This window comes from Coregonus clupeaformis, chromosome 5 (genome assembly GCF_020615455.1).
Source record: "Coregonus clupeaformis isolate EN_2021a chromosome 5, ASM2061545v1, whole genome shotgun sequence".
Classification (NCBI taxonomy): Eukaryota; Metazoa; Chordata; class Actinopteri; order Salmoniformes; family Salmonidae; genus Coregonus; species Coregonus clupeaformis.
Window position 1 is genome coordinate 22,119,966 of NC_059196.1, and position 13,223 is coordinate 22,133,188.

The window sequence follows — 13,223 nt, forward strand, 5'->3', positions numbered from 1 at the left end:
CAAGGCTTCAATAAGATGGAGAAAGAATATATATGCAGTGCATTCGAAAAGTATTCAGACCCCTTGACTTTTTTCACATTTTGTTACGTTACAGCCTTATTCTAAAATGGATTCAAATCCCCCCCCCAATCAATCTACACACAATACCCCATAATGACAAAGAAAGAACAGGTTTTTCACATTTTTGGCAAATTTATCAAATTAAAAATACGTAAATATGACATTTACATATGTATTCAGACCCTTTACTCAGTACTTTGTTGAAGCACCTTTGGCATCAATTACAGCCTTGAGTCTTCTTGGGTATGACGCTACAAGCTTGGCACACCTGTATTTGGGGAGTTTCTCCCATTCTTCTCTGCAGATCCTCTCAAGCTCTGTCAGGTTGGATGGGGAGCGTTGCTGCACAGCTATTTTCAGGGCTCTCCAGAGATGTTAGATCGGGTTCAAGTCCGGGCTCAGGCTGGGCCACTGAAGGACATTCAGAGACTTGTACCGAAGCCACTCCTGCGTTGTCTTGGTTGTGTGCTTAGGGTCGTTGTCCTGTTGGAAAGTGAACCTTCACCCCAGTCTGAGGTCCTGAGCGCTCTGGAGCAGGTTTTCATCAAGGATCTCTCTGTACTTTGCTCCGTTCATCTTTCCCTCGATCCTGACTAGTCTCCCAGTCCCTGCTGCAGAAAAAAATCCCCACAGCATGATGCTGCCACCACCATGCATCCGGCTTCTTTACCTACGGGATCATCTTAGACCAGCCACCCGGACAGCTGATGAAACGGAGGAGTATTTCTGTCTGTAATAATGGGAGGGCAAACGCTTGGGAGCCAGGCCCACCCATGGCTGCGCCCCTGCTCAGTCATGTGAAATCCATAGATTAGGGCCTAATGAATATATTCAATTGACTGATTTCCTTATATGAAGTGTAACTCAGTAAAACTGTTGAAATTGTTGCATGTTGCATTTATATTTTTGTTCAGTATATATCAAATATTGGACAAATCCCTGTTCCTCATGTTTACCTCAATCCTCTGCGCTCCGGCGTCCACCCAGTAAAGCAGCCTGCTGATGGGGTCAAAGGTGAGGGCCTCCACATTCTGCAGGTCCTTCCTCACGATCACTTCCTGTCCCGTACTGCCGTTCAGACAAAGCCTCTGGAGGGGGAGACCAGGGAGGCATGTGGTCACTGAAGTATGTGTATATACTTTTCACTAATCACGATTCACAATGTACTGTTCAAAATCAAAACAAATCAAATGTTATTTGCCACATGCACCGAATACAACAGGTGTAGACCTTACAGTGAAATGCTTACTTACAAGCCCTTAACCAACAATGCAGTTTTAAGAAAAAGAAGTGTTAAGTAAAACATAATTAAAGAGCAGCAGTAAAATAACATAACAGTAGGGAGGCTATATACAGCGGGTACCGGTACAGAGTCAATGTGCGGGGGCACTTGGTTTCTGAAGTGTGTGTAGGATAGATTCTGTGTCTGAAATGGCACTTTATTCCCTATATAGTACACAAGTAATGTACTATATAGGGAATAGGGTAAGTCATGGTTACATCTGAGTGCCTTCTGTGAAGGCCCTGACCTGTATGGTGTCCAGCGAGATGTCGGCCCAGTATAGGCAGTTCCTTTCGTAGTCAAAGTCTAGGGCCACGGCCTCGCGGAGACCAGAGAGGGGCAGGGCCTGGTCGGTCCCTGTGGCCAGGTCATAGCGATGGATGGAGTTCCTCACAGCGTACAGGATGAACTCATTACTCTCTGGAAAAGACCAGGAGAAAAAGAACACTTAATACAATTCATTCTTATCTATATCCATGTGAAGAGTAACAACTGGTAAGAAAATAGCAACATATTGCATTTTATTTTGTATACAGCAGTGTGTACGGCAGTATTTATTTTGTATACAGCAGTATGTACGGCAGTATTTATTTTGTATACAGCAGTGTGTACGGCAGTATTTATTTTGTATACAGCAGTGTGTACGGCAGTATTTATTTTGTATACAGCAGTGTGTACAGCAGTATTTATTTTGTATACAGCAGTAATGCATGTCTAAAACAATTTCCCCTCAGGGAAATTAAAGTTCATCCTACCCTTTGCTTTTATGTATAACATTTGAGTAATTTCACTTTTCATGAATTCACTAATACTTACTTGTTTATTTGCTTTTTGGATCCCTATAACCAGTTCCAGCCGCAGCAGCTACTGTCCCTGAGGTCTAACTTACATGTGTTGTAGCCTATGATCTACTGCTGGGGGCTAACCTTTGTATCTTTAACTAAATTCACCCCATAATGCGTGACTAAAGGTAACTTACAAAATCTTTTGCCTCAATTGTACAACAGAGTTTCTTTTTAAGGTCTAGCAATAAAGATAAAACTGTGTGGCCCGTACCACATAACCCCGTCATGTCCCATGACCCACTGTCTTTGTCTGCTCTCACCGCTTCTGCAAGCTGCGAAAGTGGCAAACATTTCAACCCTGTTCTTGGGGTTGGATTATCATTTAACCTCTAACCTCTAAGCCGATCATGTAGCTACTTGATTATGAACTTTAGGCCCTTTAGGTATCCCCCCCAAAAAATATATATATATATTTTTTGATAAAATACAGAATTTGGCCTACTACTATAGCCCATAGAAACGCATTGAATAACACATTCATAGATGGCAGAAAAAGACAGTCAAAAAATAAATCTTAAGGAATAACGTTTTGAAGTGTCTGTTCTATATCTAGGAGATATAAAAAAGTTCAGGAAATATTTTCGTTTTTTTGGACACAAAACTACCTCCATACTTCCATTCATTTGTATGGGCTACCTTCAGAGGAGTCCCGTGACACTTGTGGGGGTCGTAGAGCAAAACGGAGAACACCATCAAGGTAAAGTATTTGTGAACCTCGTTTCAAGCGTCTCAGAGTGTCTCTTATTCATCTAAAAGGGAAAACTTATCCTAAATCAGCACTAATAAGCATACTCCGAGATGCTTGATACCTACGGCCCATGGTCTGACTGTATGTGGGTACGTATGTAATGCTGAGCTTGTTTTATTGGCCCTGCTCTAATGACGGATTCTTAATTGAGAGAGGGGAGGTTTACCTCCTACAGGACAGGGCAGCATCTCTCCATCCAGTCTGGCTTCTACATCCCCTCCACTACAGCTGTCCCCAGACACCTTCCTGTACCTGAGAGAGAGAGAGAGAGAGAGCGATAGAGACACACAAATTGCATAATAACATGGTCAGACAAACACCCACCACCCAATATCACAACAAGAGTATGTGCACAACACATGGTGTAGTATAGTGTATCCTATGCGTAGTTGTGTAAAAAAGGAGAACAAATGTTTACATGTTCTCCATTTTATACACACTGAGTGTACAAAACATTAGGAACACCTGCTCTTTCCATGACATAGACTAACCAGCTGAAAGCTATGATCCCTTATTGATGTCACTTGTTAAATCCACTTCAATCAGTGTAGATGAAGGGGAGGAGACAGGTTAAATAAGGATTTTTAAGCCTTGAGCAAATTGAGACATGGATTGTGTATGTGTGCCATTCAGAGGGTGAATGGGCAAGACAAAAAATGTAAGTGCCTTTGAACAGGGCATGGTAGTAGGTGCCAGGTGCACCGGTTTGTGTCAAGAACTGTAACACTGCTGGGTTTTTCACGCTCAACAGTTTCCCGTGTGTATCAAGAATGATCCAACACCCAAAGGACCAGCCAACTTGACAAAACGGGGAAGCATTGGAGTCAACATGAGCCAGCATCCCTGTGGAATGCTTTCGACACCTTGTAGAGTCCATGCCCCGACGAATTGAGGCTGTTCTGAGGGCAAAAGGAGGGGTGCCACTCAATATTAGGAAGGTGATCTTAATGTTTTGTACACTCAGTGTATGTCAAGATTTTGCTGGGACATTTCTCTCCTTATGACACTAGGTGGGGCTGTTCTCCATGATAAGCAAGGGCTATATAATGGAACAACGTCACTCCTTTCTCTTCCCCATTACACAAAAGAAGAACAAAGACAGTTTCCCCTATGACAACAAAGGACGGTAATTACACAGCGTTCATATCATATTCATAATTAATCATGTTGATATCGAACGGTCGTCTCCTTGCGGCAGTAAAAAATCATACAAGATTGAGGTGAAGACTGATACGCTAGAAAATGCCATTCGTTTTTATAAGCCATATGTCACTGCCAGTCTGCCACCAAGGACAAGTGTATCTCAACCTTTATGGTTACATCCCAAATGGCACCCTATTCCCTTTAAAGTGCACTACTTTTGACCAAGGCCCATTTGGGACACACAATGAATTCAGTCCAAAACCCCAAAACCCTTCAGCTCAGCCAGGTCATATAATCCTGACCCATTGCAAGGCCGTAACCCTCAACGTGTGGAGTCACCTTAACAAAAGGAAAAAGGCTATAATTATGAGAAGGGTAAAGCCTGGTTTCTGATGAAGTGACAATATGCTAATACCAAAGGGATATTGGCTTACCCTGTACTGCGACGGTAGGTAGTGCCAACAGGGCAGGGCACGGGAGGCGCGTAGAGGTTCCCTGAGAACTCGGGGTCGGGCAGGCACACCTGGAGGGCCAGGTCCTCACTCAGCTTGAAGCCATAGTCACTGAGAAAGATAACAGGAGAAAAAGGAGGGTGAGAGAGAGAGAGAGAGAGAGAGAGAGAGAGAGAGAGAGAGAGATAGAGAGAGAGATAGAGAGAGACAGACCCAATGTTAGCCTATCAGACTATGAAACTATGAACAGACAGAGATGAGTGGAAAAGACTGTTGCCCAATTCCAATCAACCCCTAGCCCCTACCCTGAAAGGATAGCATAGTTGTAAGTAAGGGAGAAACATTCCACCTAGTCCTAGCTTAACAGAAGGAAAGGTGGAGCTATTACCTTTATAGATAGCAGCTATCCAATCCTTTCAGATCGATATAAAGTGCCTATAGGGGTACATAGTGTTTAGGGGTAGAGGCAAAGGGCGGATTTGGGATTGGACAGGGGCTTGACAATGGTGCCTCTGGTCTCACCACTCGTAGTCCTGGCGTGTGCAGGAGCAGTTGGACACGGTGACGGGGCGGTCAAAGTCTTCACCGTTGAAGCAGGTGGCGTGGGGCGTGCGTCGCTTATACACCATCTCTCTACCCAGAAGGCAGTCGTTGCCCCGCTCGTCTGACGGGGACCAGCGCTTGTAGTCTCCCTCGGCGCATGGCACGCCTGAAGAGACACACAAATACACACATTTTAAATACTTGATTTGGAATTGGATTATATTGTATTACAGTAGCATTGGGACATAAGCGTACATATGTCTGGACAGTGGACACACACGAATGCACAAACACACACACCCCCTCAGTGAGACCCTGGCCCAATGGGATGGATATTTCTCATTGGCATTGTGAAAATGGACGACAAACGGACGCAAAAGCACCAGGCTGAGCATACTTCAGTCATGACTTCAGCCCAGTGTAATAATATTATGAGAGTCTACTCACCGAGCACGTCGCTGGCGTTGACCTGCAGGATGAGCCAGCTGTGTCTCTGGTCAGCATAGGAGCCGAAGATGGTAAAGATGGTGCTCTTCTCCCCCGGCTCCGTCAGCAGCTGGTAGACATACACCTCCCTGTCGGAGAAATGGAAGTCCGTCCACGTCTCCCCCTCATTGGTACTGAACCTGAGACACAGAGAGACAGTAGGTAAGTAGCCTTGTCCGAGCCAGAATGGCCCATAGGGCAAATCTACTGATTCTGTAGCGTGAGGCAGCAAGTACACCACCTGAACAGGATGCTAGTCTATCGCAGGGCCGACAGAGACAGTATGGAGATCGAAATTAGCATGGTTAAAATATTTATACCCATTTTACACTACTGAGCCGAGCCAAGCCAAGCTGTACTGCATTGGCCTGGTTATGTATCCCATGTACTGTAGTAGCTGGAACCGTGCTGGAAAGGACAATGTGAAAATTATATTTCCGAGCCAGCACAGTACTGCTTGGGTTGGCAGTGACACAGTGGGTTGAAAAGGGTACAATTCATTGAACCTTTATTTGACAAGGTAAGTGGACTGAAAGTGCAATGAGGAGGGAGTGATATACAGCATACTGTGCTGTTCTAGCAGTGGAGATATGGGTCTTATTTAGGACAGTTGTGAGACTCACTTGAGGTGTGTGGTGGAGCCCCCCTGGGCGATGGCCATGAGGATGCCCCCATGGTCACCCCACGTGTAGAAGTGAGGACCGGCCAGCGCCTGGAGAAGGGTAAATGTGAAGAACACTCATTAAAGCCACAGTTTGCTGGTCAATTTATATAGCTACCACAGTAAGACTAGTACAACTGTCGGGCCATATTATTATCAAAAATATTTTGGTTGTCATGATACTTAAATGAAGTATACTATGTTCACATTAAAAGTATGTCACATCATAGACATCAAGAGCATGTGAAAATGTTATGGGTGCTTTTGCTCCATTGTTTTAGAGGGTTCCCCAGTCTTGAAATTGTACGCACATATTACAGAGAGTGGCTTTGAATAACTGCAGCACCATGTTTGTTGTTGCTTAATAATATGCTGTCAAAGAAAGTGTCCTCTGCTGGGCATTCAGCTTTGTGGCTAGTCGTTCCACAGAAACCCTTTGGTATGAGGGGTTTAGCATAGGCAGGAAACATCCAAGAATAACCAATGTCATGATTTACAGCATGCTCATCATGTGCATAGTTACATGTATGGCACACACACACACACACACACACACACACACACACACACACACACACACACACACACACACAAACAAGGCGCACACACTATAGAAAACAAAGCACAAACACAAACAAGACACACACAGACACTGACCTCTCTCCATCTGGCCCCAGCACTGCTGGACACATACACATTGGGCTTGTTGGCCAGGTTCTTGCCCACAGAACCTGCAGGGGAGACAAACACAGACACAGGATGATCACTGGAATGGCTGTGAGAGAGGAGGTGATGAATTAAACAGTACACACAGAGAGTGATTCAGCAAGAACACTACTGCAGCTTCAGGTGGTCTCCAGTCCCAGCAGTATCCAGGCGTTGTCCCAAATAGCACCCTATTCCCTACATAGTGCACTACTTTTGACCAAAAGCCCTATGGGCCCCGGTCAAAAGTAGTGCACCACATGCATAGGGAATAGGGTGCTGTGTAATTTGGGACGCGCCCAAGCACAGTGGCCAGCCCAGAGCACACAAAGCCAACAACAGATCAAAAGTAGCTCACTATATAGGGAATAGGGTGCCATTTGAGATGCAGCCATGGAGAAAGGAGCTACTGTAGCATGGCCCTATAGCTGGGTGTCTCTACATAGGGATAGATTACATCCAGGGTTTTTTAACAGATGCTTGACGTCAAGGAATGGGCCTATGTTCAAACAAACTCTGCATACCGCAACCTACTGTCCAGAGTGCTTTATTGTCAACGTTAGATTGCAGTGTCAATACTCTCTCCTTCCCATTTGCTGAACCTATAGGTATGGTTAAAATCAAATCAGTATATAGTCATTCTAGGGGGAAGGCCCCAACGAGTGTAATGAGTCTAATATCTGTAACATCAAATATCTATTTATCCTATGTGGATGTAGACCCCCATGTTGCACCTAACGGTGTGGCGTACTGATACCGGTTGTAGAATTCACAAGTGCAATATGGATTACAGCAGGCAAAACTCTGACTCCAACTCTTCATTGTTTTATGTAGTTGTGTACGGCTCTCTCTCTGTCTGACACTCATCCCGAGAGCTGTTTAATTATGCCACAGTAAGTGAATGATGTTCTCCTCCCCTGCACCACCACTAATGACTGTTGTTCTTGGAGGCCATATCAACGGTGCTTTCCAAATTAAGAAATGTCACAGGAACAAGTCACAAAACAAACGCTTCGGTGGAAATGTTCCCCCTGATAGGCGGTGTGGGGATGCTGGTTGTGTGTGGTTGGCTGGGTCCAGACAAAGAGAGAGACGGTTTGTGTGTGTGTTTGTGTGTGTACCCGCTGGGTGAGGCAGAAGTAATTAGCGCATCTGTGTGTAAGCGATAACACGGACGAGAAGGGCATAGTGTCTCCTCAGCCCTCCTCTCTCCCTGCGCCTCTCTGCACTTCTCCCTGTGGCCATTATCTACTAATAATTTAATTAGGTCTAGCAGCTTCTTCCTCCTTCCAGACACAGCACAGCTACAAAGAAAATCAATGTACTCCGCCAAGCAGGCAGAAGCGGTAGAGACAAGAGAGACACTTTCAGTGGATTAAACACAATGGATTTGTGTCCAACTGCTCCTAGTGTAGCCCCGGTCAAAGCCGATTGCTCTGACATGAGAGTACGCGCAGTTACTAACATGCATGCACACAAACATAGGTTTACAAAGGTTAACCTTTAATGAAGGTTAAAAAATGAATAAACAAACGCAGACAAACGAGCAGGAAGGAGAGACTCTGCAGCATTTCCTGTGTGATCGACTGGTGGAGGAAGTGGTCCTCTCCATCAGATCAGACAACAGCGGAAGTTGCACCACCATAAGGGAAGTCATGTGTTCTTCATAGAAATAGTCAGTCCCTTTGACACAATCTTTCTCTTTCTTTCCCACTATCATCCTCTCTCTCTCTCTGTTCCATAAAATCAGAACAAATATATTTTTTTTAATAAAAAATTGTAGTTGTATGATGCTAGCCTAAGCCTCCCCACCTGTGGCCATGATGAGCCCTGGCGCTGACTCCTTGGACAGTATGGGCATCCTGCGCAACTGAATGTTGAGAAGCTGGCTCCAGCGCTGGGCCAGGTGGAGGGAGCAGCCCTTGGAGAGCTATGGAGAGAGGGAGGGACAGGATGGGAGATAGAGGGAGAGGATGGGGGATAGAGAAGTACCGAGGGGGTATAGAAGAGGGATGGATGGAGGAAGGGATGGAGAGGAGAGATGGAGGGAGATAGAGTAGGGGGGGGGTGGAGGGATGGAGAGGAGAGATGGAGGGAGATATAGAAAGGAAGAATGGAGGGATAGAGAGGAGAGATGAAGGGAGATGGAGTAGGGGGAATGGAGGGAGGGATGGAGAGGTGTTATGGAGGGAGAGGAGCGAGATGGAGAGAGAGATAGAGACGGGTTAGGTCAATGGAGACAATAATCACTCTGGCAAAACCGAAGATAAATCAATAAAACTATAAACTATTTTCTCAGAAGTTAAGCTACATTTACATTATATTAATTTAGCAGACACTCTTATCCAGAGCGACTTACAGTAGTGAGTGCATACATTTTCGTAAAAGGGACACGACCACTTTCTAAAACCAAACAGAACACACCTGTTGCACCCAAACCCACTTCCCGTTTAGAATGCAAACACACACTGTGTGACTGTTGTTCCTAACCACTAATGTCATATTACCCTACCCCCAATCCCTACCTCAAAGGACTCATAGACTCAGCACTATGACAGTGTAAAACACAACACGGCAACTTCCTGCTTACAGACATCAACATAAATAAATTCTGCTAAGACTGCCACTTTATTGGTTCTTCCCAATTTTTGCCCTCCCTTCAGGCATGCCTATATTAATACGAGCCAACAGTAGGAGTCTTGGGCAGATCTTAATTAGGGCCGGGATGATGCCAGTATCGCGACACTCCCTAGTATCGTGGTAAGGAAACAAAACACGAAGCGGATTTAACTTATTTAGGAAAACAGCCCTAATGTTGGAAACAAACATGCTTATGTTGTCATCCAGAGTCACATGTATTTATTTCCCAAGCTATGGCACCCAATATTTTACATACAGCAAGTTTTTAAAGGACCAAAGAGTTTCAGTTCTGCTTCATGTTTTCATTTTTGCCATGGAAAGAATATTGCGATACTGGTATCACCACAGCCCTAATCTTAATCCTGTTGTTGTTGATGTCTGTAAGCAGGATGTCGCCCCGATGTTTATAATGTCATATTTCTGAAGCTGCCAGCAATAGTCTGCCAGGCAGCTACAATCTGGGGTCTGAGTTTCAGTATCCTGTATCAGTGGTTAGGGGAAACCCACCAGGGAGTAGGTGGACGTTTTCTCTAACCACTGATACAGGGTCAGATGTTATTTTAACAAGTAGCTAGCTACCTGGCAGTCCAGTGTTCCTCCCAGGCTGTCGGCGGATGGGGCCAGCAGCATTTCCCAGGTGCCCCCCTTGTCGAAGGTGATTACTGAGCGCATGTTGTCCTCGCTGAGTGAGCCGTTGATGAGCGTGGCCACGAAGACGCCGCGCAGACCCTCCACACGGTGCAGGTCAGCAAAGGGCTCGTTGGCAAAGTACCTGGGATGAAACACGTACACAGGTACGCACGCATTCATTATAGTCACTGGACGCACTACGCTACACTGCAGCGCCATGACAACAGGGACTCAGCAAACATCCATCATCCTGGTCACTGGGATGTGAACATGGAAACACATGCAAAGACCCTGCTGTTGTTTACCAACACTGAGGAGAATACACACACACGCTGACTCATCGTGGTCACTAGGAATGCACACCAGGAGGTCCCCCAGTGCTTGCATGATCAGACGTAGCACTGATAGAACAGCCTCCACTCATCTCTCCTTCAAAATAAATCAAGATTGGTGGGTGCGCTTGATCAAGGTGGGTATACTTGATCCAAGGGTGTGTGTATTTGATCAAGGAAGGTTTGCTTTATCAAGGTGTTTATCAAGGTGAGTTCTGTTACGTTTGTTCCTAGCAAGACACTACAGATCTCAGAAGGTAGCCTACTAATTAGGCTGCCTTAACTGTGAGTCACTTCAGAATATTGCAGACTTGGGTTCAAATAGTATTTGTTTTCTTTAAAATGATTTGGGCGATTGATTGAGCCTGCCTGGAGTGTCAGATGGGCAGGGTTTGTGATTTTGGGACTTTTCTTTTGATTTTGTTATGTCAGGTAAGCTCAATCAAGGGCAGCTGAAGTATTTGAAATATACCAATACTATTTGAACCCAGGTCTCGCATCCTCGTTGCTTAGTAGTATACTGTTTCCAAATCTATTCCTGGGGGATACACCAAAGGGGTGCACATTTTTGTTCTAGCCCAGCACTATCAAGCCACTAATCACAGTGATAAGTCGATTAGCTGAATCGAATGGGTTAGTCCTGGGCTGGAACAAAAATGCGCAACCTGTGATTAGTTAATAGATCAATCAGGTGGGTTAGCGCTGGGCTGGCCTGAAACAAAAATGTACAACCAAAGATTGGTTGATTAGGTCAAATAGAGGAAGCAGGTGTGTAAGTGCTGGCCTGGAGCAAAATAGTGCAACCCCCCCCCCCACAGTAGAGTATTGAGAAGCACTAGGAACACTGTGCCTACCTGATGAGGGTGTTGCTGCCTGAACCCCCTGGGCTGTAGTATAGAACATTCTCCAGGGACAGGGAGAAGGACAGGCCCTGCGTGTCTGAGATGTACAGGTGGGTGACGTTGTTGACGTGGTTGACACAAACAAACACCTGGTCCTCCGAGGCGTCAGCGATGTAGTACTCCTGCAGGAAAAGAAGAGAGACGTTGAGCAGTTTTCCTTATTTGTGTAGGGCATTATCAAGAAAAATAGGTGTGATTCCCTCACAACTAAAAGCTGATGATTGTAATTAAACTTTTATTACACAAAAACATGTTCATTTTTAAGATAAATAGTGTCATGGAATTAACAGCTTTTTACTGTGAGTGGAGTGTCACGCCTTACAGTATTTTCTGTGATTGGTCTTGTGATTTCTGGCTCATGTTGAGCTGTCAACTACATACTAGCTACATAGTAGAGTTTTAGCATTTCCTTACAAATACATTTTCCCAGTTTCTCAACAATACAGTGACAGGTTTGTTCTCTAGACTAGGAGTCTACTAGGAGCCACAGAGAGGGTGTTCTGGTGTTGCAAAGCAAGCCTGGAGACTCACTGTGATTGGGTGGCGGGTCATGAACTGGGCGGCTTTCATTGGCTGGCGGTTGTAGGACACCCACAGCTGGACGGACGACGGTTCATGGCTCCCCAACAAAGTCTGGAACCAACAGATGTACAATTAATCAATCAATCAATCAATCAATCAATCAGAAACACAAAGAGCCATGGAGACGGCTTAATGCCTACCTCCTAATTATGAATAATGTGACTAAATTATTATAGAATCTGCTAATATGAAAGGACCCCCCCAGAGAAAGTTGACATCACTATTTCAACGTCATTTTCCATCCTAGAGAGGAAATGCATGTTAAGGTTCACCTTTGAAGAATGACGAAGGATACTTATACAATTTCCACGTGGAGTTGATAAACATCAGCAAATAGGGCACTGACCGCTGTCAGTGAAGCTAGCTAGCATGCTAACCTTATCTAGCTAGCTAATGTTCTGTTGCCATTTTTTTTTCTATTCTAGGCCTATACCGTATTATAAAGATTAGCCAGCTATGGCTGGTTTTGGAGTTGGATTTGTCATAAGCATTGATTTAGGGAAAACTTTCTCACAGATGGAAACCACTGGCCTATCTTTGATTTCGCCATCCATCTCCAAAGTTTTGGCATCTTCCATAAATTGCGGCCGCGAATCCACCATAGAAAGGGTTAGAAAGAATAAGATGAAGCTCAGATAATATGGATAACTATTGAACGTTTTTCTACATTGTAATGGACATGGTGCAACCTTTGGTAGTCGGTAGGCTGCTGGCAGGCTTTGGCTGCGGTACAGCAAAGCCAATCAGCCCGTGCTCATGGTTCTCACAGGGAACCATGAGCACGGGCTGATTGATAGGCTACAATGACTTTGCTCATGATCAAGCACGCCACAAATGACATGTAACTATAATTTCCTTTAATGTTCTTTCACGAGTGCCTTTTCGTTATCTGGATAGATACTTCAAATCAAATTTTATTGGTCACATACACATATTTAGCAGATGTTATTGTGGGTGTAGCGAAATGCTTGTGGTTTCTAGCTAATGTTACACCAATCAAAGCAGTGGAGCATGTAGTGAGGCAAAACTTTAGTGGTCAAAACCATTCATCTTGGGGCGACGGGGGTAGTGGGTTTGCAAAATGCTATCATATCATGCAAAAATACAATTTCTAAAATGGTCAGACATACATTTTTAATACAGACAAACTCAAAAATAAGTGAAAATTGACAAATTATCTAATGGATTATGATCGTTTTCTGGTTTTAAAAA

At 44.7% G+C, this 13,223-nt stretch overlaps 1 protein-coding gene across 2 annotated transcripts in view; it reads right to left on the reverse strand.

Annotated features, from left to right (window-relative positions):
• The window catches only part of LOC121565072 (sortilin-related receptor-like), a 65,776-nt gene that overhangs the window by 17,055 nt on the left and 35,498 nt on the right, over window positions 1-13,223 (reverse strand). For both annotated transcript variants that reach the window (XM_041875970.2, XM_041875968.2), the window contains exons 7-18: window positions 11,961-12,062; window positions 11,382-11,551; window positions 10,145-10,337; window positions 8,738-8,855; window positions 6,878-6,951; window positions 6,183-6,271; window positions 5,521-5,699; window positions 5,053-5,239; window positions 4,513-4,641; window positions 3,102-3,187; window positions 1,590-1,762; window positions 1,017-1,148 (exon numbers count right to left, since the gene is read on the reverse strand). In XM_041875970.2, the coding sequence (XP_041731904.1) occupies window positions 1,017-1,148; window positions 1,590-1,762; window positions 3,102-3,187; window positions 4,513-4,641; window positions 5,053-5,239; window positions 5,521-5,699; window positions 6,183-6,271; window positions 6,878-6,951; window positions 8,738-8,855; window positions 10,145-10,337; window positions 11,382-11,551; window positions 11,961-12,062 (1,632 nt within the window). The remainder of the gene's footprint in view (window positions 1-1,016; window positions 1,149-1,589; window positions 1,763-3,101; window positions 3,188-4,512; window positions 4,642-5,052; window positions 5,240-5,520; window positions 5,700-6,182; window positions 6,272-6,877; window positions 6,952-8,737; window positions 8,856-10,144; window positions 10,338-11,381; window positions 11,552-11,960; window positions 12,063-13,223) is intronic.